We start from the raw sequence: 26,047 nt of genomic DNA, 5'->3' as shown, positions 1-26,047 counted from the left end.
TTATCTTCTGTACAATGGACCTGTGGTTTGCTTATTAGATCTCCTGTAAATGATTGTTAGAGACCTGTCATTGACAGCTGTGGCTAAGGACCGCAAGTCAAAAGCCCATTGATTCCTCCGTGAGGTGGCGAAGCATCACCCTTTAGCCCGTTCCTTGGCCAAACCTACTTCAGCTCTGCCTGGGAAAGGATCTGCCAGACCAAGCAACATGAACGAAGACTACAGTGATATCTATGATACAATCCAAAGGAGTAGTCCAGTCCCTCAGGAGGAAAACGGTGCTCCTTTGTATGACAGAGTCCACGAAGACGAGGGGACTGAAAATGATCTCTATGCCACCAGGCCAGAAAGCCACGAATATGACTATTTGTCACCATATGTCTCAAACAGTGATGAAGCCACCCCAGCCTCCCTGGAGCCAGAAGCAGATGGCTACCTCCTACCTGATGAGGTGTTTTCTGAGCCCCAGGAGGTCGGAGAGGTCTCCATGGGAGACTCACAATCACCAAGCCAGGACCCAGAGCCTCTCCGGTGGGAGCCTCAGGAGAATGGAACCACTGTGGAGGAAGAGGTGCCTTCTTTCGTGAGCTTCAGGGTTCAGCACAGCAAGGTCCTTGCCGCAAGCGAGGGCTCCCCTACCTGCCTTTCTGCTGCTGTTAGTTTGGAAGAAAATCAAGCAGCTGCCAGCGACCCTGAGATCTTCCTGTTTGTGAAGGTAAGGGCTGTCTCTGACAGGCACACCTACACAGGGCGAAGTGTTTAGAGGTTTGTTTTGCTCTGTGGATCAGGGGACAGTGTATGATGTCCTTAGCAAGTGGGGCACCAGCCGTACTTCAGAGCAGAGATGATTAAATTGGTCGTTTGGAATAGTTTCAGGACTTCTCAAAATGATCCAAATTAGAAAGTTCATTTAAAGTGTGTGTTCAATCATCGACTTTTATAAACCACAGGCAAAGCCCTTTCTAGGGTTTGAACAAGTGACAGAAATTGCTGCTCAAATCTTTACATCTGTGACAGTATTAACTGCATTTTGGTTATTTGCATAATTTCTTGGTTAATTTTTTCCTCCCAATGTTACTTTTTAAAATGAAACCAAAGCCAGCGAGAGAGTCTTATCTTCTTTCAGGTGCTTGAGTCTCCTCCTCCTCCTTGTGTTTCTAAGGTCGCACATACTTCAGATGCTTGGCCAGAAAATGCTGTGTCTGCCATTGTGTCTGTTCTGTCAACACCAATAAAACTCAAGATCTGATGATGTAAATTAGTTTGGGAAGTGCCTAGATGTCAACCATGTATTAATATTTAATGCCTATGATACTGAAACAACTGCATTTGGAGATCTTTGTATTAGATCATAATATAAAGGTTATGTTATGAATATTATCAAGAAGGAAAGTGATTTGGAGTTCAACAAACCAGTCAACCTCATACCAGTGAAAATAAGTCACCTTTACGTGAATTTCTTCATGTAAAATCCCATTAGTAAATATTGCTATTTCTTGCTAATAAAAATGAATTCTGAGTTTGGCAAGATGTCTCAGTGGTTAAAGCGTAGATGCTCAAGTGTGAGGATGGAGTTCAGATCTCCAGAATCCATGGAAATGGCAGGTAGGTACGGCAGTCTGGCTGTAGCTCCAGTTCTCCCAAGGCAGAGATAGGGGATCCTTGGAGCAAGATGGTTCCTAAGATTAGTTGAATTATCAAGCTCTGGGTCCAACTGAGAGGCTCTGTCCCAATGAATAAGGAGAAGAACAATTCAAAGACTGCTGTCAACCCTAATTTTTTATATGCATATTATGCATGCAGGCGTGCACACACATGCACCCAAGACCACATAAGAGAAAAAAAAGTATAGCTGTCCTCAGGCCTGGTAGAGTTCTTGCCAACAACATATGCACTGCACATCATTCTGAGCATCAGATAAAACTTCCAGTGCTGGCAGAAATCTAATCTTAGGTCAGGAAGGTGGAGACAAGAAGCTCAGAAGTCCAAGGTTATCCTTGGCCATATTTCAGGCTAACTTGGGATACACGAGGATTTGTGTATCCCAAGTTACTCAACAAAACAAAACAATAAACAAAACAAAAACAAAAACAAAAGACAGTTACTCTAGGAACCTATGAAACCCCATCCCATGATAATCTCTCCCCATCATGGTTGTGTAAACCTCACATACAACTTCCTTAACCCTTGGATGGTACCATGCCAAATGCCAAGGGCAGAAGGGATGTAGGAGATGTGACTTTTGCTCTTAAGAGATGAACACCTTGTTATAAGAGACAGGATGGAAAGTTGGTAGGAGGCTGAGTGTGTTCCAGATGAGATGCTGAGCTGTGTAAAGAGAAATCAGTAGAGGCTCCCCGGAGGAAGTGGCACCAAGTGGCCTGCCCATCTCTGGGTCCACATCAAAACAGCATCTCAGTGTTCCACCTCACTTTAAGACGTGGAAACTAGATGTATTTCTTCTCAAGACAGAAATACCCACATGACTTCATGCAACAAGACAGGGAGGGTCATTACCATCCTCCCTGGCCCATCCACACCTGCTTTATAAATCTGGCAAAGTGCTTATCAAAATGGAAATTATCCTGGCCTTTTGGTTGGAGCCAAGCAGAAGTAGCAGGAAAAAGGAATGTGGGTGTCCCAAGCTGGTACCAGCAGTGGGAGACTCTGTCTGACAGGAGTAAAGGAACTGTTAAAGTGTTTCCTCTAAGGCAGTTATCTGATGTAAGCTGTTTGAGTTGATACCGGGTCTTAATAACATTATGTTAGGAGGCAGCTGCAGACTACACTGTGCATCTCAGTTCTCACATGGGAACTTCATGAAGGGAGCCTTACTTAACCAACTCCATGCCCCACCCCATCCTGACTGTAGATGGCTGTTCAAAGCTGAAGGAATATGGCATAGAAAAATGACATCTAGCAAGCCCTGCTCTTCTGGGAGTTAGTTGTAGAAGGGTCAGTGCGGTGACCTGTGTGGGCTCCTTTCTCCTCCCAGCTCCCTGGAGTGGTGTTGAACCCCAATTTGGAAGGGCGACAAGCCTCACCATCTCCCTAGCAGGCTGAGGCTTCTACACCCTGGGTTTTCTTCTTTAGCTTTGACAGCCATGGCTGCAGTCATATCTACTGATTTGTGCATGCTCCTGCCTCTTCTGGTCATGCCAGTGACAGTGCAAGACAGGCATGTGGCGGGGTGGGGGTGGGGGGGATGGCTATGTCCAACCAACTTTATGTTGAGATTCATTTTAGATTCAACCAGACACTTAAAGTGCTTCATCCTCTAGTTCTCCCAGCCATATTTGTGACGTGCACTGGCTTTATAGTGACAGACAGTAACTGCAAAAACAGAAACTGTAGCCAGCCACTAACACTAGCAAGAAGTACTCAAGAGATGGATGTATCTACTTCTGCTGCTGTGACAAATGGCTGAAACCTTAGTGGCTTAAACAGCAGACACTGTCTTACAGCTCTGAAAGATGTGTGTGTGCATACACCACACACACACACATACATATCACACACATACATATCACACACATACATATCACACACATACAGACACATGCACATATATATCAGGCATATAGTGTGCTCCTATAATCCAAGAACTCAGGAGGATGCTGTACATATATATATACATACACACACACACACACACACACATACATACATACATATATACACATACCCGGATTGGGGCATGGTAAGGCTGTAGTGTTGGGGTCCAGTACAGACTCTCCTTTTTGTCTTCAGAAGCTTCTAGAAGCTGCTGATGAGGTCTAAGTCTTACCTCTTCTATCAATTTCCACTCATCGTGTTCTCCTCTGCCTCTCCCCACTCCTCTTCCCCCCTCCTCTTCCTTTTCCTCTTTTCTCCTCCCCACTTCTCTTATATCTTTACAGTAAGACAAATACAATTAGATTGGATCTGATAATAACCTAGGGTAATATCATTTAAAGAGCCTTAGTTTGGTTTCATCTACAAGTCCATATTCCAACATTAAGTAACATTCACACCCCCCAGGAATTAGCATAAACATAGCTTTGGCCACCATTTGGCTTCCTGCAGAGCAGAATGGTGAGGAGGGGAGAGGGGAAGCGGGATGGTTGGGTGTTGAGAAGCAGACAGTGAGGCGATAGGAGGCTAGACATGAGGAGACCCTGGACTGTGTCAGCCCCTGGGCATTAGACGGACTTTCATCCACTGTGAGTGATGCAGGCAATCTTTGGGCAGGCTCAAAGGAAATGAACCCTGGGGGCTGTTTTTGCAAAATTGACTGTATTTGGAAAAGGGTAGGCATGGAACCTAAGGCTGGATTAGACAGCAGGCAAGCAGTGTGTGTGTGTGTGTGTGTGTGTGTGAGAGAGAGAGAGAGAGAGAGAGAGAGAGAGAGAAAGAGAGAGACAGACAGAGACAGAGACTGAGACAGACAGAGACAGAAAGAGACTGAGACAGAGGCAGAGGCAGAGGCAGAGGCAGAGACAGAGAGACAGAGACACACACACACACTGCAAGTAGCCACCTAGCAATTCGGTGAAGGGTTCACTGTGGAGTTTAATGAACAAAGAGTCCCAGTTGAGTCAGAGGCTTTAGCTACTGAGGAAATGGGGGTGTTCTCCCTTTCATCCAGGACCTTCTCTCAAGGGACCTGTGACTGAAAGAGTGGACTTCTCTAGGTGATCCCTGTACATGTGTCCAGAGCGGGGAAAGTGATGGCGGTGGTGGACACTGGTACAAAAGCATTCTTGTATTGTGTTCAATGCCAAGAAAAACAAGTAAACCAATAATGATTTTTTAATGAAAGAAAGGGGCACAAATACACACTATTTGTCATGGCTTCCAAAATTAATTATTTGAGAGACAGAAGGAGTCTTATGTCTCTCAAGCTGGCTCCCAACCTGCTATGTAGCTGAGAAAAGCCTTGATCTTCTGACCTTCCTGCCCGAATACTGGGGTTACAGGAATACACCACTAGGCTGAGTTTTTGCAGTGCTGGGCTTTCTTTACGCATCTTAGGCAAGAATTCTGCCAACCCAACTACATTCAAGATTGCGAATTCATTGTGGTTGAATTCTTAGCTTCTCCCCATTCCATTTTAGTTTGTTTACTGGAAAAGCAGATGCTATACTGAAGCATCCCTCATAGGGGTGTGCTGAATAATAAAAAAAGCAATGCATGCGAAGTGCTTGGTATCTTGTCTGATATATGATACGTGTCAATATACAGGGGCCTGAATGATTTATCCTACTGAATTTGAACCTTAGAGAAATAACTTTTATTTTAAGCATAATGTTTGTTGCTAGTAAGCACTGAGTAACTATATGATTGTTTTATTCTATTACTCGGGTGTAATGTTGTGGAAAGGACACTGGTCTGTTCTCTGTTAATTCATATGAAATATTCCTGTGCTTGAATTTCCCCATACTTGAAATACAGTCTACTCCAACTCTTCTTGTCTTTGGTTCCAAAGTGCACAGCCCCAGCTGTTCATCAGCTGTGTACACAGATGGAACCTTCAATCCTCCACTCCAGAAGACTGATGACAGTGATCATCTCTAGATTTGCATGTGGTTGGAAAGACTGACCTAGCACCAATACTCCTGTGCACCCGTGGCTCACGGGAAGCCCGTCTCTGTAAAATATTGACAACCTTGGCCAACAGAGCCTGTCTGTGATTAGACCACTCATGAGGTCCACATGAAGAGATAAACAGCTTGTGGAAGGAATAGGTTTGAGCAGAACTGAAAGTTTTTATAGGAAGTGTTAATAGTGTCATCCTAAAGGCAGGTGACATAACATGAACAACCATATTTGGTATCTGTGGGACTTGTAGTCATGAACTTGTAGTGCACCGGTTCTCAGCCTGTGGTTGTTAGTAGATATCCTGAATATCTGATATTTACATTATGATTCATAGCAGTAACAAAATTAGTTATGAAGTAGCAATGCAATGAAATAACTTTATGGTTGGGGGTCACCACAACCATATTAAAGGGTCGCAGCATTCGGAAGACTGAGAAGCACCCTCTGGTCAGTGGCAAGCTGGGACTCTGACTACTCAGTCAAGGGTATTTTCCTATCAGGTTTCACACAGAGTCTCATGTAACCTAAGATGGTGTCAAACTCATTACGTACCTGAGGATAACCTGGAACTCCTGATATTCCTGTCTCTGCTTCCTAAGTGCTGGGACCACAATTGTGTGCCGCCATCATGGGTGCAGAAATTGTTTTTCTAAAGGAATGATTTTTATTATAACTTGACTCAGGATAGTAAGACATTTCACTGAATAGTTTTATTGCTATAGATTAATAAAAAATGTTCCATAAGCATTTTATTGAGGCCCATAGTATCAGGAGCTTGTTGGGATGCCAAGGGTCATGGAATTCAAGATATGCTACTCAGCTTAATTCAGGTGGTCATAGAATGTTAGAATTAGAATTAAAAATAACAAGCAACATACATATTTACAAAGTTCTCTTAAATTGTAACGTTTTACATATTTTATATTGTACAAATATATTCTTAATGCATCACACTGATATAATTTGTGAGTGAAAAAATGCAAGTGGATTGGGTGTGGATGAGTGCTGACTTTTTTGTACAGTGTAAAAGATCACATCCTTTGTATTAGTCAGGATTCTTTAATGTCACATAACTCATAGAATGAATCTCTCTACATGGGCACTCCTTCTCTGAAGCCCATGTGGGAGGGAGTAGAGCTGGTTGCAGTATAGCCTTGTCTTTCCTGTTTAGTCAACTGTTTCCTCTAAACTTTTCTGTCATCTTGATAATTCTCTTCAAACAGATGAAAAGGAAGTATTACTCAAATGGGGATTGTATTAGTTCCCAAAATGAAGGTGGTAGGAGACAATATGTGTTGGTTGAACTTGTCCTAAAGAAGTTAAACAAACATCTGCTCATCTTAGATGGGGACAAGACAATAGAAGGAACCATCTCACCCAAGTACACCTTGGTAAGCTGATACATCTTTTTGTCTCATGGACGTATAGGTGAGGGGTTACTTACATGGGTAATCCCCAAAGAACTACATCTGTCAAAAGTCCCACCTGGTCCCGAATGATGCTGTTTTCACAGCTACATAAATGGAGTTCCCATTACACTTCAGCTTCACACTCAAATATATACTTTCCAAAGACCACATGCAGCTGGGATAGCATTCCATACAGCTAGGAGGAGATGATCAGGAAGGACTGAGTGGTATGATATCAGACAAGGGTGTAATAATGTTTCTCAGCCCCCTTCTATGAGGAAACAGTCACACACACACAAACACACACACACACACACACACACACACACACTCATTTTCTCCATCTGGTCAACCCTTCCTTTCTGGACTCATGTTACTAGGAAGATATCTCTAACCTCAAGGGACTTCTAAGGGTCCTTCCTTCAGCACTTACCTTTGTCATAATGCTCATCCCTGCAGAGTGGCATGATCTAGTTGGTTGATTCTCCTCAGTTTCCCACTGAACAGAAGCCTCCACAGTGAAAGCACTGCCCAGTCCCATCCTGTTCTTGCTCCTGTCTAACCCCCACAGTTAGCAGAATCAGGCCCACAGCTGGGGCTGATAAATACTAGTTGAACAGAATTGGCCTATGTTAATTATGGGAACTTCAGTTGGGCTTGCTTTGGGGGGTTCATTTCTTGCTGTTCTCTGGGACACTGGATGAGCACTCAAGCAATACCCTGTGTCTCTGAATGCCGGTGAGAAACGAGCTGGCAATAGAGAAAGAAAACTGGAATCTGCCATCACATTCTCCATTGCCAGTTAAATACTTGGAATAAACTTGTCTAGTTACTTTGGCTGTGTTTGTGGAGCTGTGTCCTGTGAAGACTCTGCTCAATACTCACATACTAGGTTCCCTTACTCTACTACCTAGAAATACAAACGCTCGCCAATCCAATGTGCAGACTGGGGTTGTTTCTCTACTCTGTTCAGTTCTTTTCCTATATTTCATAGTTTCTTCACATGAGTGTGCAAGTCTGGATGCAGCTAAGGATTTAAGAGAGCCTGTTTGAGTATGTCCTTGCCCTGTCTGTCATTCTATCTATCTATCTACCCATCCATCCACCCACCCACCCATCATCTATCTATCTATCTATCTATCTATCTATCTATCTATCTATCATCTATCTGTCTATCTATCTCTACCTATCTTCTCTGATGTTTAGAACTGATTATTCCAGCTGCCTTAATCTGCTCAAACTCCAAAGTCTATTATTTTTCACTCAGCACAGAGACTGGTAGACTATATGTAGATCTTATAGTGCCTGTTCTTGGTAACTGAAAATCATTTTTTCAAATCATTTTTCAGCAGTAATGCTGAAGTCTGACTTCTTTTCTTCTCTCTCAACTAGAAGCTAGGATGGTCTAAGGTGAGTTTAATGTCTTCGTTTCTTTTGAGCTGCTTCTCCTTTCTTTGAGTTTGAATTGGAGTATCCAGTACAGTCACAAAGTACAATAGAGTCAAATGGCCCTGGAATTATTTTTTGAAATGACAACTTCAGCAAATATGTTGGCCTCTGGTGAAAGGTCCCTTTCTGACCCTTACTCTTTCTCTCTTAAAGGTGTGTTGCCTTTTGCAAAGTCTTTATCTTTTTTCTTTCACTTCTCAGCATATCCTAGATAATTATTCACCAACAAAATTACAAATATGGTATCTGTTAATCTCATACCCTTTGAGTCTCTGGAGTTGCTATAATTTCTTTTGGGAGACCATAAGGAAAGTTGTTTGTATTTCTGCCAAGGTGAAATCCTATTGGTGAGCTATAGTCCCATACCCAACCTCAGTGTTCAGAATCTACCTGTGTATGAATTCCAATGTATGCATGGGAAAGCCACTTGGATTGGCAGCTCTGTTCCTAAATCGAAGACATTCCTTCAGAAACATGAGACAGGGGTTGTGGACATGTCTTGTGAGTGAAATCCTTGCCACACAGACATGAGGACTAGAATTTGCATCTCCAGAACTTACGTAAAGCCAGACATGGAAGTGCAAGTCTGTAATCTCATTGCTTCCCCAGTGAAATGGGAGAAACCCAGAAGCCCATCAGCCAGCAAGTCTAGTGTGCATGGCAATGAACAATGAGAAATCCTACCTCAAGGAAGCTCTAAGGTGATGACTGACATCTGACCGCCATGTGTACACCGTGACATGCACATGCCCCCACTCACATGCGTGAACATGTAAAAACATACATATATCTCACACAATTCAAAAATAAAGAAGCACAAGACTGGCCTGTGAGGAGAGCATGCAGTTTTCATCTGAAACTAAGTGATCTGTTTATGCTTGCAGTTACAGATGGCAACCATCTGGGCTGGAAGCCACGCCCCTTTCATGCTTTGCAACTGAGTTCTTTCTCCTCCTTGAAGGAGCCCTTGGATCAACAATAAGTACTAGGTCTGTTAAAAGCCATCAGCTGTGCTGAGAGGGCTTGCAGGCAATAGTCACATGGCAACCACTGAAATAAATAAGAGGATGCATTGTTTAGCAAACATCTAATGTTCCAAGGTTTCAATGCTCACACCTAAGGTAAATACGGAAGGCCAGAGCAAAGAACTGGAGGGAGTGCCTACTGTTCACTTGCCTGTGGCTATAGGAATGCCTGTGATTTTATTCTTCTGTGGTGAAAGGAAAGAATGCAGTGGGTATAATTTTAATATCTACAGTAGCGACTCTCTAGAAACTGGCTCCATTCTTCCAGAACAACACGATTCCAAGTGACAGCCACAAGTACTTGCAGCTGTTTCTGTGTAAATGAATTAAAATGGGATTAAAATAAGAGTCAGTTCTTCAGTCCCATGGGCCATATTTCAAGTGTGGCCACACTGGGAAATGCAGACAAGGCACCCATCTGTCAGCATAGAGCGTCTCATAGGGTAGTGTTATTGTAGGGTACCCAGACCAGAGCTCATCTCTGCCATGAAGACCTGTTAGTTTTGTGGCCACAGGCCCTTCTGAGGATTTTATTCTTGTCTAAAAGCTGGAGGCAGGGTGGCTGGTCTTAATGAGTTGGAAGAGTGTTTGTGCACACCGAGTACTAGAGAAAACTGTTCAATTCTGTAAGCAAGGCCTACAGTTTCCATTTGTGGGAACAGGACAGCTTTAAATTATATCTTCTTAAGCAAAGCTGTGCAACTGTATTGGACACATTGCAAAGCACAGCAAAGCTGTGAGGATCTGCTGGCTATACCGAGAACTAGTGTGATATCTCTGAGGCTCAGGGCTCTGTTGATACCTCAGAAACGGAGGGGTAAGGTGCCAACCCCTCCAGCCACCAGGGCCAAGTGTGGACATAGGAAGGAGGGTCCTTTGCTTTACCACTGTTTTATTTTTATTTTTAAATCTCAAGAACTTACGGGTTGTCAGTATTCATAAAGAATCATTGAGAGGTTAGCAGGCATGGAGGCACAGACCTGTAATCTCAGGCACTAGAAAGGCAGAGGCAGGAGGATTGAAAGTTTAAGGCTAGCCTGGCTACAGATTGAGTTCAAGGAAGCTAAGATAAATCAAAGAGTGAGACACTGTCCGGGGCTGTAGCTTAATGATATAGTGTACCTAGCATGTGTGAGGCCTGAGCTTCATTATCCAGAATTTAAAATATATATTGATAATAGACAAAAATTTGACAAAAGTGAAGCAGAGATGGTTATCTAGGCTAAGACCAGGGTTGTTCCAGAGACTCAGAAAATACCAGGTGGCGCCTCAACAATGCCCTCGCTCCATAATAAACATTTTATAGCTGCAGGGGTGAGCCTCTGATTGGTCCCCCCGTTCACTCTAAGATTTCTCTTTATATGTTTTAAATCAGCAGGTCAATATATCTTTATTGTGCCTGGACTCTGCACCTCACGTGCCAGCAGTGTGAGTGGCAGAAAGGCAGTGTCAAGGCGGGGCCATGTCTGTGAGACTCTGACCAGCTGGCTCAGGAGGATGACCATTGAGGCTGATTTTATTACTGAGCCTGTGGAGCGCTCAGGAAGAGGGACCTACCTGACAGCACACCCGAAGACCCAACAAGCAGCTCAAAGAGACAGATGCAGATATTTGCACCCAGCCAATGGACAGAAGCAGTTGACCCCTGCTGTTGAATTAGGGAAGGCTGAATGAAACTGAGGGAGACCATGTAGGAAGAACATGGCAGTCTCAATTAATCTGGACCCCCTGAGATCTCTCAAACACTGGACCACCAACCAGGCAGCATATACCAGCTGATATGAGGCCCCTATCACACATACAGCAGAGGACTGCTGGGTCTGTGTTCATTCAGAGATGATACACCTAACCTTCAAGAGACTGGAGGCCCCAGGGAGTTTAGAGGTCAGGTGGTGGGGGGGGGGGTAGGGACATCCACATGGAGACAGGGGAAGGGGAGGAGGTATGGGATATAGAACAGTTGGAGGGTGGACAGCGGTTGGCGGGGTGGGAAATAAAATATGGAGTGTATAAAAATAATTAATTAGTATTTTTTTAAAAAATGAAAAAAAAAGAAAGAAATTGATTCTAGAGGTGGGGTAGGATTGGGTTCTAGATCTATGTTGGGCGACCTTCTCGAGAGCCAGAGCCATGAATCAGTAGCAAACACTATAGCGCAAAAAAAAAATAATAATAATTTAAATGTATAGCTCTAGGTTATTAATACTTAGTATCTGTTATGTGCCAAGTTGCTGACATTAAAAAAAAGTCTATGAGGGGCTGAGAAGATTACACTATATATTTTTCAGTCTAAATGTTACTTTGCCACAGCTAGAATCACCTGAGAAGAGAACTTCAAATGAGGAATTGCACAGATCAACTTGACCAGTGGCATAGTTGGGGGGCGTGTCTTGATTATTACTTGATGTGAGAGAGTCTAGCCCACTATGGGCATCACCATTCCCTAAACAGGAGGTCCGTGAACCACATAAGGATACAAACAAATAGGCAAGAAGGCAGCATGGGTGCACGTGCTTCTCCTTGACTGTGCATGGATGTGGTTGGCGGCTCGGTGGGGTCCGTGCCTTGATTTCTCCAAGTCAATAGTCAGCCAAATGAGTCATTTCTTCCCTAAGCTGCTTTTGGTTAGGATGCTGTATCACAGCAACAGAAAAGAACCTAGAACCAATGGTAAGTGCTTACCACACAAGCAGGAGGAACCGAGTTTCATCTCCAGCATCCAGGTTAAAATGTGGATGGGGTGGTGTGATTTTGTAATCCTAGTGTGGGGGAGTTGGAGCTGAGAGAATCCCCGAGGTCCACTGGCCAGCTTGCCTAGCCTACTAGATAACCTTAAGGCTCAGTGAGAGATTCGAATTTAAAAAAACATGGTGCATGGCAATGCCGGAGGCTTACCTCTGGTCTCCATGTGTGCACCCATTTTTGTGTAGAATAAGCACACACACAAAATACACAAGGCCTTGTCAACATTCTCTATATAAGCAAGACAAGGACATCCTTGGCGACTCTGCACAACACGGTACTACGTGATAGTGGGAAGGGGTTTCTCCAGAAGGAGCAGGAAACCCGGGAAATTAACGTGATGGAGAAATCCAGCTGGAGAGGCAAGGGAAAGGTAAGACAGAAAACCGCAAGAATCAAAGGGTTTTGGGATCAGCAAATAGCTGTGCACGTGTTGGGAAAATGGAGAGTAAATGACACTGATAATCAACATTGACAACAGGCATCAACTTCAAAGTGCCAGATGACAGAGGGTGCATGACATTGTAGATTTGCCAATGGTGAAATAGGGTGGCCACTTGATCGCATCTGCACATACAAGCATCCCAGACACAAGAAGAGAGTGGACACAGGTGGGTGATTGCCTCAGGCCCCTCAGGCCCCTCAGGCTAAGGGCTGCAACTCCTATGAGGAGTAAGGAGACACTCTGGGAAGGATAGCATTGAAGGCCATGATACAAAGGAAGAACTTCAGAGATACAGTGATGCAGACAGACCTGTGGATTCACACAGCATCAGCCAGGGAAGATGTAAATGCTTTGTGGAATGGGAGGGGCTTTGCCCCCAACACTTTTGTGCCTTGGACCATCTGCTCTGTGGTCAGGCATACAGGCAGGGAATTTCAGAAGGGATAGGGAAGCAGGATCTTTTAGAAGACAGGAGATTACAGAGTGTATTTATGATTTTTTTTCCTGAGGAGAACAAACATCTATTCATCCCAGACGGGACAAATGACAAAACAGACTAATGATTTCACTTGAGTTTGTCTACCTTGGTGAATCAAGTCATTTACTGGAGGAGTTATTTGCAGAAGTGAGTTGACTCAAAGGCAGATGCATCCCTGAAAAGCCCACCACAGCATGGGTGAGCAGATGATTCATTCAGAAAACCCTCATGCCTGGAGTTCTGTGTCCAACCTGTAGGTGACCCCACCAAAGACTAGTCACTCCCGCACAGGTTGGTCGTTAATTATATGTTTTGGGGGAAGGGTTTAGTGTGTCTTGTAACTTCCTGAACTTCTTGGCCTCGTGTCTTGTGAATTTCTACGGTTTCCCATGTCTTATGAGGCTCCCCCCAAAAGAGATTTTTAAAAATATAGCCATGCTGTGGGAAATTGGGCTTTCTCAGAATGTTGTAATGGGATGGCTTAGACCAGCCACCTTCTAGCTGTGGAAAATAGGAAGTGAATTCTCTGGGTTCTTCTATTTTTTTGTTGATAGAGTTGATTTTCTTTAATTTAAAAACAAATGTGTGTATGGATGTTTGGCCTGTGTGTTTATCTGTATACCAGGTGCCTGCAGTGCCCGTGAAGGACAAAAGAGGCTGTCAGATTCCTGGAACTAGAATTACAGCTGTCTGTGGCCCATGGAAGTGCTAGGAATGAACCTGTGTCCTCTGGAAGAGCTATCACTGCTTTGAAACATTGAGCTATCTCTCCTGCTCTATTAACATTTACATTTTATTTTAAATTTTATGTTTGTGGGAGTATGTGCACATGAATGCAGTTGCCTGCAGAGGCCAGGAGGGGGCAGCAGACTCCCTGGAGCTGGCGTTAGAGGCAGCTATGCACAGCCTAACCCCACTCTTGAGGTTTGAATCACCCCTTCAGGCCCCAGGTACCATGCATTTTAGAGGGAACATTGTATGCTATAGTTTGGGTGGTGAGTGGGGGGTGTTAAAATAGAAACATTGGCCAAATAAAACTATATCCAGGGATTAACCTAGATTATAGAAGAGTGTTTAATAGCAACAAAGACTTTTCAAGTGTGGCTGGTCTGTAGCAGTGAACCACAACCAAGGGCTTACATCAAGAAGTTATAAAGCCACAGGTGTTCCAGTGGTAGGACAATTTTGGCTATAGTGGGCTTAACAGCCTTGCCCTTATTACCCTGGGTAGGGAAAGGAGACTCAAGCAAGGCTAGAAGCATCCAGTTTCTCATTTCAGATAGCTTATGGGCTATGGGAATGACCGTGTGGTTATGGGTTATAGGAATAGACTCTAGGGAGCCTTCATAAAAAATCAGTGTGTGGAACATCATGACTCACCTACTTCCAAACAGACAGACCTTCCATGCAACGACTCTGGGCAATGCAGTGTTCTTTATCTGAAAAAGAAAGGGTCTGAAGAGGGTCTGCCCATCCTCGGGCCCCCAATCACTTCCCAGGGAGCTTCTCTCTGATTCTTGAGCTCACAGTGTGATATTCTGATCTACCTCATGAAGTTGTATCTGCTTCTTAGAGGCTGTAAACCACCCAGTATCAATTAGAGAGTTCTTCAGGGCAAGGTCAGGGAAAGGAATTTGCCTATCCCAGGGTAAAGTTCTCCTCAGCCTGCTGAAGTAGTTGGTCCCAGCAGCCATTGCGTACCACTTCTAAAAATAGAAACGCTATAAAACACCAGCTTCCAGAGCAGCAAGAGAAAACATTTTGCCAAGGGCAGCAAGGCAGAGTGTGACAAAGTGTAGCCTGGCATTTGCAGCACTTCAGGGGACATGAGATCCCGGAACCCTCGCACTCTGCTGTCCTTTAAAGTGGATTTCCAAGGTGGGAAAGAAGGTCACTAGACTTTGGAGGTTACCTTAGGGGAACCCCTTCTTTTTATGGAGGGATGACGTGAAGCTGTACCACATCACAGTCCCCGCAGGATGCTTCTCCCTTGTGGTGACTTAGCATCCAGTGAGCCTGTCTCTGTTTGACAGTGCTGTTCTCCACAGCTAAGCAACACTTCCAAAGGCAGGAGTTTTGCTGGAGGTCTGTCTGCCCTCCAGAATGTCAGGGAGTTCCAGGGCATAGATGTAGCGAGGCCAGGCTCTGACACCAGTGTGTGAGCTGTCAGTGTGCTGTGTCTGAAGCCCTACTCTCCGTTGCTCTTTCTTAAGTTTTATTCCTATTATTTGTATATTGCCTTTTGTATTTGGTGGCCTGTCTCTGGTACTTCTTCATCTTCTTCCTTTTCTTCATCTTCCTCTTCTTCTCCTTGTCCCTCTTCCTCCTCCTCCTCTGCCTCCCCTCCTCCTTTTCTTCCTCTTCTTCCTTCCCCTATTACTCTTCTTCGTTCTTTTTCTCCTCCTCCTCCTATTCTTCTTATTATTAATATTATTATTAATGTATTATTGTTGTTTGTGTGTAAGGCTTATATTCAGAGACAGGGTCTCCTCACAGATTAGAGTAACAGCCCCTAAGTCTCAGCTATCCTCCTGTCTGCACTCCTGCAGCACTGAGATCAGAGACCTGCACTGCCGTCCATGGCTATTTTTATGTGGGTGCTAGGATTTGAACACAGGTCTTCGTACAACTAGTGCTCTCATCACCGAGCTACCTCCCCAGTCCTCAGAGCAGACCTGCTAGGGTCTTGGAGAGTTCTGTTCTGTATCTTCCAGGTCTGCTCTTAGACTTGTCAGTTGTCTTCATTTCAATAACTAACACTAGTCTCACTCTGTGTGCTCCTCTCCCACAGCTTCCCATATCAGAGTTCTGGGAAAGAAGCTGGGAAGGTCGAAGCCAGTCTACCTTCTCTGTAGGGTGCGCCAGGAAGGAAGGTCCTGATGCTGTGGCATCCGCCATAGCCAGATCTTCCATTTGGAGGTTGGGGTCAATGCCAGGCTTCCAGAGTGCTGCTTAAACCTGAGAGGCGCAGTCCCTGCGGCACGATGGTTCTTTCTTTCAAAACCTTTAGAAAACCTCCCTTCTTTTAAACCTTATTGATTGTTATTTTAACATATGTCGAGGTCAGAGGGCCATTTTATGAAGTTAATGGTTCTCTCCTTCCACCTTTAGATAGGCTCTGGGCATCCTAACATTGTAGGGCTTGCATCCTTGGGTAGGAAGTGCTTTATCCACTGAGCCATCCCACCTGTTCCCAACGATGCCCTTTTTAGTGATTAAGTTCTTTTACCTGAGTCCAGGCCCTGTAAGGGAAAGCCAATTCCAAGCCACAGCTTCTCCAGGGTGTGGAGCTTCTCCCCTGCCTCCAGAGACCCCCTGGATGTACAGGCTGTGGTGTTTTCTGTCCTCTGTCGCCAGCTATTGTGCTCCCAGAGCCTTCAAAGCTCCAGAACTCTGTGTGCACCCCTCCCTCTTTGGAGCCCCTGTCACTTTCTCTATTCACGTCCGCCAGCTCCCACTAGATCTGTGGAGGGGCTCTCAAGCACTAGGCATAAAGAACAGATTCTAGACTTCTGGGAACTGGGGACTGTACAGTGTTTAAACAGGGCTCTTGACTTCAGCACCTTTAGTCAGCAAAAGTGTCAAACAGAGGGTGTGGCGTGAAAAGGTTCCCAGTTACTTGGGCACAAGGATTTTTTTTTTTTTTTAATTTTCAGGGAAATCTCAGCAGAGCAATGTGCCAAGAAATTCTTGGGCACTGGAAATTTCACACTGGGCATTCTGCTTTGATTTACCTGGATCATATAAGTCCCCAGGAAGCAATGAAGAACACCGTGGCTATTGTATAAGTGTATGCACAAAGGGGACAGAGTCAAGGGGCTTAATACATAGATAAGATACCACCTTATCTATGCAGCGGCTTTCTTCTTTGTGGTGGCGCTTTGATCAGGTAAACCTGGTGGAAAATGGTCAGGCTGAGCTGAGGTTTATTGGAACTGCTGGTACCCATGTCCCCTTATTTGTGACATGGGGAAAGTAACTTCTCTTTCCTTTAAAAAGAAAAACAAAATAATAATAAAAAACTTTTAAATTGATGGTTAGCATTATCAAAGCAGTGTATTATATAATTTCTTTTTTTAAAAAAAATTACAAAAGCATTAGCTCTCTCACAATTTAAACCCCAAAGTTAGCACTTCTGCACTGCAGGGTGGCACAGAACATGACAGTTATACTGGGCACAGAGGTACAGGCCTGTCAAAAAGTAGAGACAGACATTCAAAGTCATCCTTAGCTGCTTGAGGTGTTCAAGGCCAGCCTGGTTGACATGAGCACTTTCTAGAAAGTCTCGAATGCTGTAGACCTGCAGGCTTTCTCCAAGGCATTAGTAACTTCTGAACAAGCACCACCTCAGTGTTGTCTCCCTTGTAACCTTATCTGGAACCTCCCTGGAGGAATTTGCTTTTTCAAGACAGGTCAATAGGACAAAATGGCAGCCAACAAATTGGGAAAATATCTTTATTAACCCTACATCTGATTGATGGCTAGTATCCAATGTATACAATGAACTCAAAAAGTTAAGTCTCCAGAGAGTGAAATAACCTTATTAAAAATGAGGTACAGAGCTAAACAGGGAATTCTCAACTGAGGAAACTCAAATGACCCTAAAGCACCTAAAGAAATGTTCAGCATCCTTAGTTATTAGGGAAATGCAAATCAAAACAACACTGAGATTCCACCTTATACCAGTTAGAATGGCTAAGATGAAAAACTCAGGGGGCAGCAGATGCTGGAGAAGATGTGGGGGAAAAGGAACACTTCTCCATTGTTGGTGGGATTGCAGGCTGGTAAAACCACTCTGGAAATCAGTTTGGTAATTCCTCAGAAAATTAGACATAGTACTACCTGCTGACCCAGCTATACCACTCCTGAGCATAGACCCAGAAGATGCTCCAACTTGTAATAAGGATACATGCTCCACTATGTTCATAGCTGCCTTGTTTATAATAACCAGAAGCTGGAAAGAACCCAGATAACCCTCAACAGAGGAATGGATACAGAAACTGTGGTATATATACACAATGGAGTACTATTCAGCTATTAAAAACAATGGATTTATGAAATTCTTAGGCAAATGAATGGAACTAGAAAGTGTCATCCTGAACGAGGTAACCCAATCACAAAGATCACACATGATATGCACTTACCAATAAGCAGAAGTTAGCCCAAAAGCTCAAAATAAACAAGTTACAATTCTGCCAGCACAGGAAGCTCAAGAAGAAGGAGAACTTGAGTAAGGGTGCTTTGGTTCCTCTAAGAAAGGGAACAAAATGCTCACAGGAGCAATAAGGGAGACAATGTGTGGAGCAGAGTCTGAAGTAAAGGCCACCCAGAGACTGCCCTACCTGGGGATTCATCCTATAAACTGTCAACAAACCCTGACACTACTAAGGACATCAAGAAGTGTATACCAAAAGGAGCATGCAATGGTTGTCTCCAGAGGGGCCCTGCCAGAGCCTTACAAATACAGAGGCAGATGCTAGCAACCAACTATTGGACTGGGCATGGGATCCCCAATGGAGGAGCTGGAGGGTGGTCCAGAAGAGTTGAAGGGGCTTACAGCCCCATGGGAAGAACAATGATTTTGGCCACCCAGATGCCCCAAGACTCCCAGGGACTGAACCATCATCCAAAGGGCACGCATGGTTCCAGCCAAAAATGTGGCAGAAGAAGGCCTAGTTGGGCATCAGTGGGAGGAATGGTCCTTGGTCAGGTAAAGGCTCAACAGAGAGCCCAACAAAGGGAAACTGAGAGGGGGGAAGGTGGGAGTGTGTAGGGTGGAGGGGCATATACGTGGAGGCAGGGGGAGGGAGGAGGGGTTGGGGGTCTTTGGGGAGGGGGAAATTAGGAAAGGTTTTACCATGGCAATACAAATGAAGATGATATTCAATTAAAAAATAATAAAAAAAAAAAAGACAGGCTCTCATGAAGCCTAGAACTCCTTATACCTTTCTGAGGATGTGGAGGTTATAATGTTCAAGCCTACTGCTCTGACTCCCAGGCATAAGGCAGAGGGGCTGAGAGGAGGCAGAGTGCCCACCAATACCTGCTTTGATGTAACTAGTTTCCCTGGCTAAGAGATCTTGGCCCTGGGAAGAGTCTGTTATGTTAGTTTTAATTGGATGCTTATATGTGAGGTAGACAGGCTGGATTCCAATATTACATTCTCATCTACCACCCCCTCCAAAAATCCCCACAATATAATGACCTATAGTTTGAAAATAGAATTACACTGATGAAATTTTGTGTGTGTGTGAGAGAGTATATGTGTGTGTGTGTGTGTGTGTAATTGCTGTTTTGCTCTGAGACAGAAGTAGCAAAGAGATCACCAAGGGTTTGGTCAACACAATATAACACAACACACATTTTCTGAGCCTCAAGTGTTAGCTGTTTACAGCCTCAGGGCTGGGGCATCCCAAGTGGAGATGGATTCCCACTTGAAGGGCTTAGGTGTGTTTCAGGGAGGGTGACAGCAAACACTGGAAGCAGGCTGAGGATTCCAGACTGCCTGGCTCAGCTGGGTGTTCTAGACACTCAGAAAGGGCCTGTTGATGACTAGATGAAATGATGTTTTCAGTAATTTGTATTTGCTACTGTTAAAAATTCTCTTTAGTCATCTCACATATCCCTAGAGTACATGGAATATACATACACGCATCCTTACAGAGAGAGGTGGGCAGGGACAGGGGGAGAAAGACAGAAGGGGAGAGAGAGAGAGAGAGACAGAGAGAGACAGAGAGAGACAGAAACAGAGACAGAGACAGTCAGAGAGAGAGAGAGAGAGAGAGAGAGAGAGAGAGAGAGAGGGAGGATGGGGAAGAGAGAGCTCTTTGGAAAGTTGTTACTTACTTGTCTCTTATCTTGGTTCTTACTTTTAATTTTCCTTAGAGTACTTCATACCTGATCACAAGGTGAAGAATCTGTTAGGAATGTCAAAGGCTGATTGTGTGTGTATGTCGCGAGTGTTCACAGAATGTGTGGACTCATACATGTCTAGTGTCTACCTCTGCCATCCTTCACACACACAGACACAGATACAGATACACACACACACACACACACACACACACACACACACACACACACACAACTTAGAATCTCTTACTAAATCCAGAGCTCAGTCATCCAGCCAAGCTAGTGGATCAGAGAACTCTAGAGCCCTACCCATCTCAATCTTTCTATCCTATCTCTGGGATCAGAGCAGCCTGATTCTGTGCCTGACTTTTTATGTGAGTTCTAAGACTCTGAATTCAGGGCCTCACACTTGAAGAGAAAGCATTTTATTGACTGAGCCATCTCCCCAGCCCTTCAGGCCATTTCCTGCCCTTAAAATTGCAGGGTCTCACCAGACCCTTTAATCTCAGGCCTCTGGGGGAGCAAAGGAGTACAGATCTCTATTAACCTAAGGCCAGCAAGATCCAAGGTAGCACAGCTATATAGTGAGGCCCTGGCTCAAAAACCAAATGAAGCAACAACAGCAAAAGTCCAGGATATAAAGGGGTCTGTTGAACATTTGTCACCAGGCCCCAAGCCAATGGATAGTATTTTTGTGGCAAAAGACCAGAGGAGAAAACACCCATTTTCCTGGCAACAATTTTTACTTGGAATCGAAATAATATGTTTGTTTGGGTAGCCAGGGGACCTATTAGTGCTTTACCAGCTAACTTTTATAGAGCAGAAAATTGGTTTGGCATCCATTAGTAACTCAGCCCTGATGTGGGCTAATTTCTTTGGGCAATTAGTGGGCCTGGTCTCCCATTAGTAGCAATCATGACATGACATGGCCGAATCTCTCAGGACTCCACATTTATTTTGCAGTTGGACAAATGGTATAGCCTCTTGATTTCCCATTAAAAGATCTTTTGAAAAAGACTTCCACTTTTCTTTATATTGGAGAATCCAACTGAGGCAAATAGACAGAACCGAAGCCCAAGGCATGGCCATAACAGAGAGAGATAGGCCGCCATGCAGAGTATTCTGTCCTCAACGCTAGAAGTGGCAGCTGACCTCTGAGCAGAGTGACTTTGATGGCCTTGTGGAAAGGCATAGCGCCAAAGACTCAAAGGAACATGGAGAGGATAGCGAGAGATCATTGGCATTTAGTAAGCAGCCCAAAGGCCTTCAAGTGGCCCTAAATGCTTGCCGCTGAGATCACAGAAGGGCAGTAGGCATGGTGTGTTCTCCTACATGCTAGGGTCAATGAATATATATGAAAATATAATGTGCCAAGGACAGACCCCTTGAGATACTACACATAGACACAGACACAGAAACACACACACACACACACACACACGATTCTGTATGTAAAAAAATTGAAAACATCTGCTTTCACTTCAAGAGACTCTTGGGATACAGTAACCTATAAAAGAACCAGAGAACTATCAAAAAGCCTGGCACCTTCTTTGGCTCAGAATGTGCCATTTGGAAGCATTAAGGCTACACACCCCACACTACAACTGGTACATCCTAAGGTTTCTGCTGGTAGCTATTGGTGTAGCCTACTGACACCGAAGAAGAGTGAAAATTCTTGTCTATGTAAGTCCTTATCTTTCCCTGGGATGGCTTCAGTGACTTAATGTTTGATCATTTGCTGAAATAAATTTTGCAAAATCCTGCAGTGAGATTCCTACCTGGATCCAAAGGCCGTGTGCAAACTGGGGCTTGTCGCAGTTTGTTGGTCTCTAAAGCCCACACTCTTACCTAGGAGTCGTTCTTCTTCCTGGGAACACATTCACGTGCAGGACAAGTCAGTGCTTGGCGGCTCTCAGCATCTTTCAGGGTGCCCACTCCCCTGACTGTTGGAAATACGTAAGGAAGAGAGGGGGTGGGTGGGAGGAAGGGCTGACTTCTTGTAGAACCATGGGAAGTGTCCCAGGGGTTCATCTGCTCAACCATTTGGGATTTGTGTCTCTTTGTCCTTTATCCTCTTCTGTTCTAAAATCCTGGGAGACAGTAAGTTTTGACATAGGCTGATAATATCTGTTAAAGGAGAAAAGCCATTCAGCTCCTAAGGATGGCAGAAGGGGTGGCTTTGACTGAGAAAGCCATAGCATTCCTCCACGAGGAATTTCCAGGGAGCTGAACTCTTCTCAAAGTTGTTTGCAAAGCAAAGCAGTCCCAGTGACACAGAGACTTTGCCTTTCTCTCCCGCTGGGAAGCCCCCCCCCACCCCCCCCCCCCGGGAAAATTCAGATAAGAACCCATTAGTCCCAAACAGCCTGAGCCTTTGTTTCCTTCCTTTTCCTCTGACCATTCTGGTTTTCATATCCTCAAATTTGAATTCTCAAATTAGATTCGCCATGACCTTTAGCATGATTGTCTATCAAGCAGAATCCATTTCCCCTGCTGTCTCCAGGGCCTGGCCCAGGCCTTCTCATGCCAAGGCATCATGGCACTTCAGAGTGGCCCAACCCCCAGGCTCTGGGCCAATTCTTTCCTCCTGGAGACACGTAGAGCCTGATCTAATCACCAGCTTTCTATTGGCTAGCCGGTTCTGGATGCTTCCCACAGCCTAGATCCTCCTCCCAATCAGGAGGAAGTTCACAGCTCCGGCAAGGCCTCGGGTCAGAGGATGGACTCAGGAAAACAGAATAAGAGATGAGCAGGGGCTTCCTGGAGGATTGTGGCTGCTTGAAGAGAAGCAGGCAGGAAACAAAGAGACTGGGAACACAGGCGTCCATTTACTGCAGGCGAGGGCAGGAGAGGCTGAAGGGCAGGCAGAGAGAGGGTGGAGCTGGAAGGGCCAGGACTGACCAAGTGCCCATGTCAAGATAAGTGGCCAGCTGTGGCAGGCTCCGACCTGAGGGACCTGAAGCAGATGCAATCGAGAAGCCCTGCTTAATAAACAGTGTGCAGAATTTGGAACACGAGGTGATTATGCGTTTGGAATTTAAAAAGTCAAAATGATCCGTAGATTTGTTAAACATCATCAGATAGTAGACCCCAAAGAAAAAATAAATCCGGAAAAGTAACAGTACCGTTCAAAACCTTGCTGTCATCTGAAATAGTCCCATTCTAATTTAATTTTTATATGACATTTTGCCTCTTAATTTGACAGTGACTGGGAAAGTCCTTATTAAGCCAGAAAGAAAGAAGAGACACTTCCTTCACCACCATGAGCCAGCAAATTTGAGATTATTATTGATATTAGAATGCATGCTAGTTATGCTTGCAACGCCCCACAGACCGGGTTCTCAATCTGTGCATTTTAAATCTGGATCATTCTTTATTACCCACTATTGGTGCTGTTGCTATTGCTTACATTTCTATTTTGATATGATCTCTGACCTTGAACTTTGGTGTCACAACTTGGGCTAAGTTTACACAGCAAATGCGAACATTACTGAAAGGCAGGGCTGTGCAGCAGCTATGATATAACTGTGATTGGATCACAAATATATATCACTTTAAGGGAGTTACGTCCCTTGTTTAACTTCCCAATCAATGATGTCCCCTAAGTTTCCAAAGCCACTCTAGAGCCACATGATCCTAACAAAAGCATAACAGAGAACCACATTAGAAAGGAGTTTACTCTGTTACCAATGGTTGTGTGTATGCATGAGTGTATGTGTGCTTGCATGTGTATACACACAGGTGAATGTGTATGCACGCGTGTATGTGTATACACAAGGTGACTGTGTCTGTCGAGGTCAGAGGTATTTTTTGTTAACTGTTCTCTGCCTTATCTTTTGAGGTAGGGTCACAACTTACTGAACAGGAAGCTCACTGAACTAGACTGGCTGGAGAAAAATCCAGGATTTATCCTCTTTCTGCCTTCTAGCACCAGGAAGACAGACACAGGCCCCCTTGCCTGGCTTTTGTCGTTGTTTTATTTTTGTTGTGGGGTGTCTCAGTGTCCCTTCCTGTGCAATGAATGCCTTGTCCATATGTTTACAAAGTTTACTGTGGCGGTTTGAATAAAAATGGCGGCCATAGGCTCCCAGGGAGTGGCTCTATTTGAAAGGATTATGAGTAGTGGCCTCCTTGGTATAGGTGTGGTCTTGTTGAGGGAAGTCTGCCACAGGGAGTGGTTTTGAGGTTTCACGTGCTCACACCAGGCCCAGTATCCCTCTCTTCTTGCTGCATGTCGATGCAGAACTCTTGACTCCTGCAGCACCAATTCTACCTGCATACCACCATGCCTCCCACCATGATGATAATGGATTAAACCTCCAAAAATGTAAAGTAGCCCCAATTAAATATTTTCCTTTATAAGAGTTGCCATGGTCATGGTGTCTCCTCACAGCAATGCCTAACTGAGGCATTTACCACACCCCTTCCACCCCCAAATGATGCAAACCCTATGAAACCTGGATTGTGAGGTTTATGGGTGTCATAATGAAGTCCTTCCTGAAGGTCAGAGGAGTCCACCTTCTCCCCAGACTAACCACTTTTGTGGACACTGTTGACTTTTTTTTTCATGGTCATGAAGTAATTAATTGACTAAGACTGAGCCCTTTTGGCCTCTGTACTTTCTAGGACCATAAAGGGTTTAATGACACCCCGGCAGTCTTTTCACAAGTCTTTCAAAACAAAGAAACAGCTTATGTATGTTGGAATTAGATGCCAGGAGCTTCTATATGAGAAAACACCTGCTATCAACGGAAGGATGCTAACACTGCTCAGAATTGACTCTGTCTCAAACAGGGAGAGCCCAGCTGCTCAGAATTGACTCTGTCTCAAACAGGGTGAGCCCAGCTGAAAGGAACCACACAGAGTGCCTGGTGAGCCCCGAGCGGCCACACTGAGGGGACTACATGGGATTTCACTAAATTATAGAGACTGTTTCAAGGCCGAACAGGAAGTAGAGCGCAGGCTCTTGAAAAGGCTTCCGGCTACTTCCTGCTCTGTCCATGGCCTCCCGTGCCTCTTCCGTGTCTACCCAGGCGGCGTGTGAGCTTGTTTTTCTGGAAGCTTTAGTTGGTCTAGAGAAGGTCTTCAAGTAAGGAAGGCGAGGAGCTGGGGAGAGGTTGTCTCAGTTGGTATAGTACACGAACATGGAGACCTGAGTTCAGACCCTCAACTCCTGTGAAACTCTGGGTATGGTAGCGTATATGTGGAATACCAGGGCTGCGGAGGCAGAGACAGCTGGATTCTTGGAGCCTGGCGGCCGGTAGGAATCCACAGAATGATGGATTCCAGGTTCACTGAGCTCGGGTTTCATTGCTATGACGAGACGCCATGATGACAGCAACTCTTATAAAGGAAAACATTTCATTGGGGTTGGCTTACAGCTCAGAGGTTCTATGACAGGAGGCTTGGTGGCACACAGGCAGGTGTAAGGCCGGAGAGGTAGCTGAGAGTTGGATCCACAGGGAGCAGGAAGAGACAGTGAGTCTTTAGATCAGGCTCAAACTTCTGAAACCTCAAAGCCTATCCCTCAGTGTACTGGCTGGTTTCGTGTGTCAACTTGACACAGGTTATCACAAAGAAAGCAGCTTCAGTTGGGGAAGGGCCTCCATGAGATCCAGCTGTGGGGCATTTTCTCAATTAGTGATCAAGGGAGGAGGGCCCCTTGTGGGTGGTGCCATCCCTGGGCTGGTGGTCTTGGGTTCTACAAGAGAACAGGCTGATCGAGCCAGGGGAAGCAAGCCAGTAACATCATCCCCCCCCCCCTCCATGATTTCTGCATCAGCTCCTGCTTCCTGTCCTGCTTAAGTTCCAGGCCTGACTTCCTTTGGTGATGAACAACTGTGTGGAAGTGTAAGCTGAATAAGCCCTTTCCTCCCCAACTTGTTTCTTGGTCATGATGTTTGTGCAGGAATAGAAACCCTAAGACAACCAGTGACACACTTTCACCAACAAGGCCACCCTCCCTATAGGCCTATGGCGCTATTTGAATTCAAACCACCACGCTGGCGAGAACTTGCTTCATGAGAACATTAGGTGGGGACTGACTAAGGATATCCTGACGGTGACT

The 26,047-nt window shown here is 44.8% G+C and overlaps 1 protein-coding gene across 1 annotated transcript in view; it reads left to right on the top strand.

Moving 5' to 3' along the window:
• The first annotated feature begins 208 nt into the window (after positions 1–208).
• Clic5 (chloride intracellular channel 5) overlaps positions 209–26,047 on the top strand; it is a 149,014-nt gene continuing 123,175 nt past the window's right edge. The window contains exon 1 of the mRNA XM_052192407.1: positions 209–715. Coding sequence (XP_052048367.1) covers positions 209–715 — 507 coding nt within the window. The remainder of the gene's footprint in view (positions 716–26,047) is intronic.

The sequence above is a fragment of the Apodemus sylvaticus genome, chromosome 9 (assembly GCF_947179515.1).
Source record: "Apodemus sylvaticus chromosome 9, mApoSyl1.1, whole genome shotgun sequence".
Lineage (NCBI taxonomy): Eukaryota > Metazoa > Chordata > Mammalia > Rodentia > Muridae > Apodemus > Apodemus sylvaticus.
This window is presented reverse-complemented; position numbering and strand designations above follow the sequence as displayed.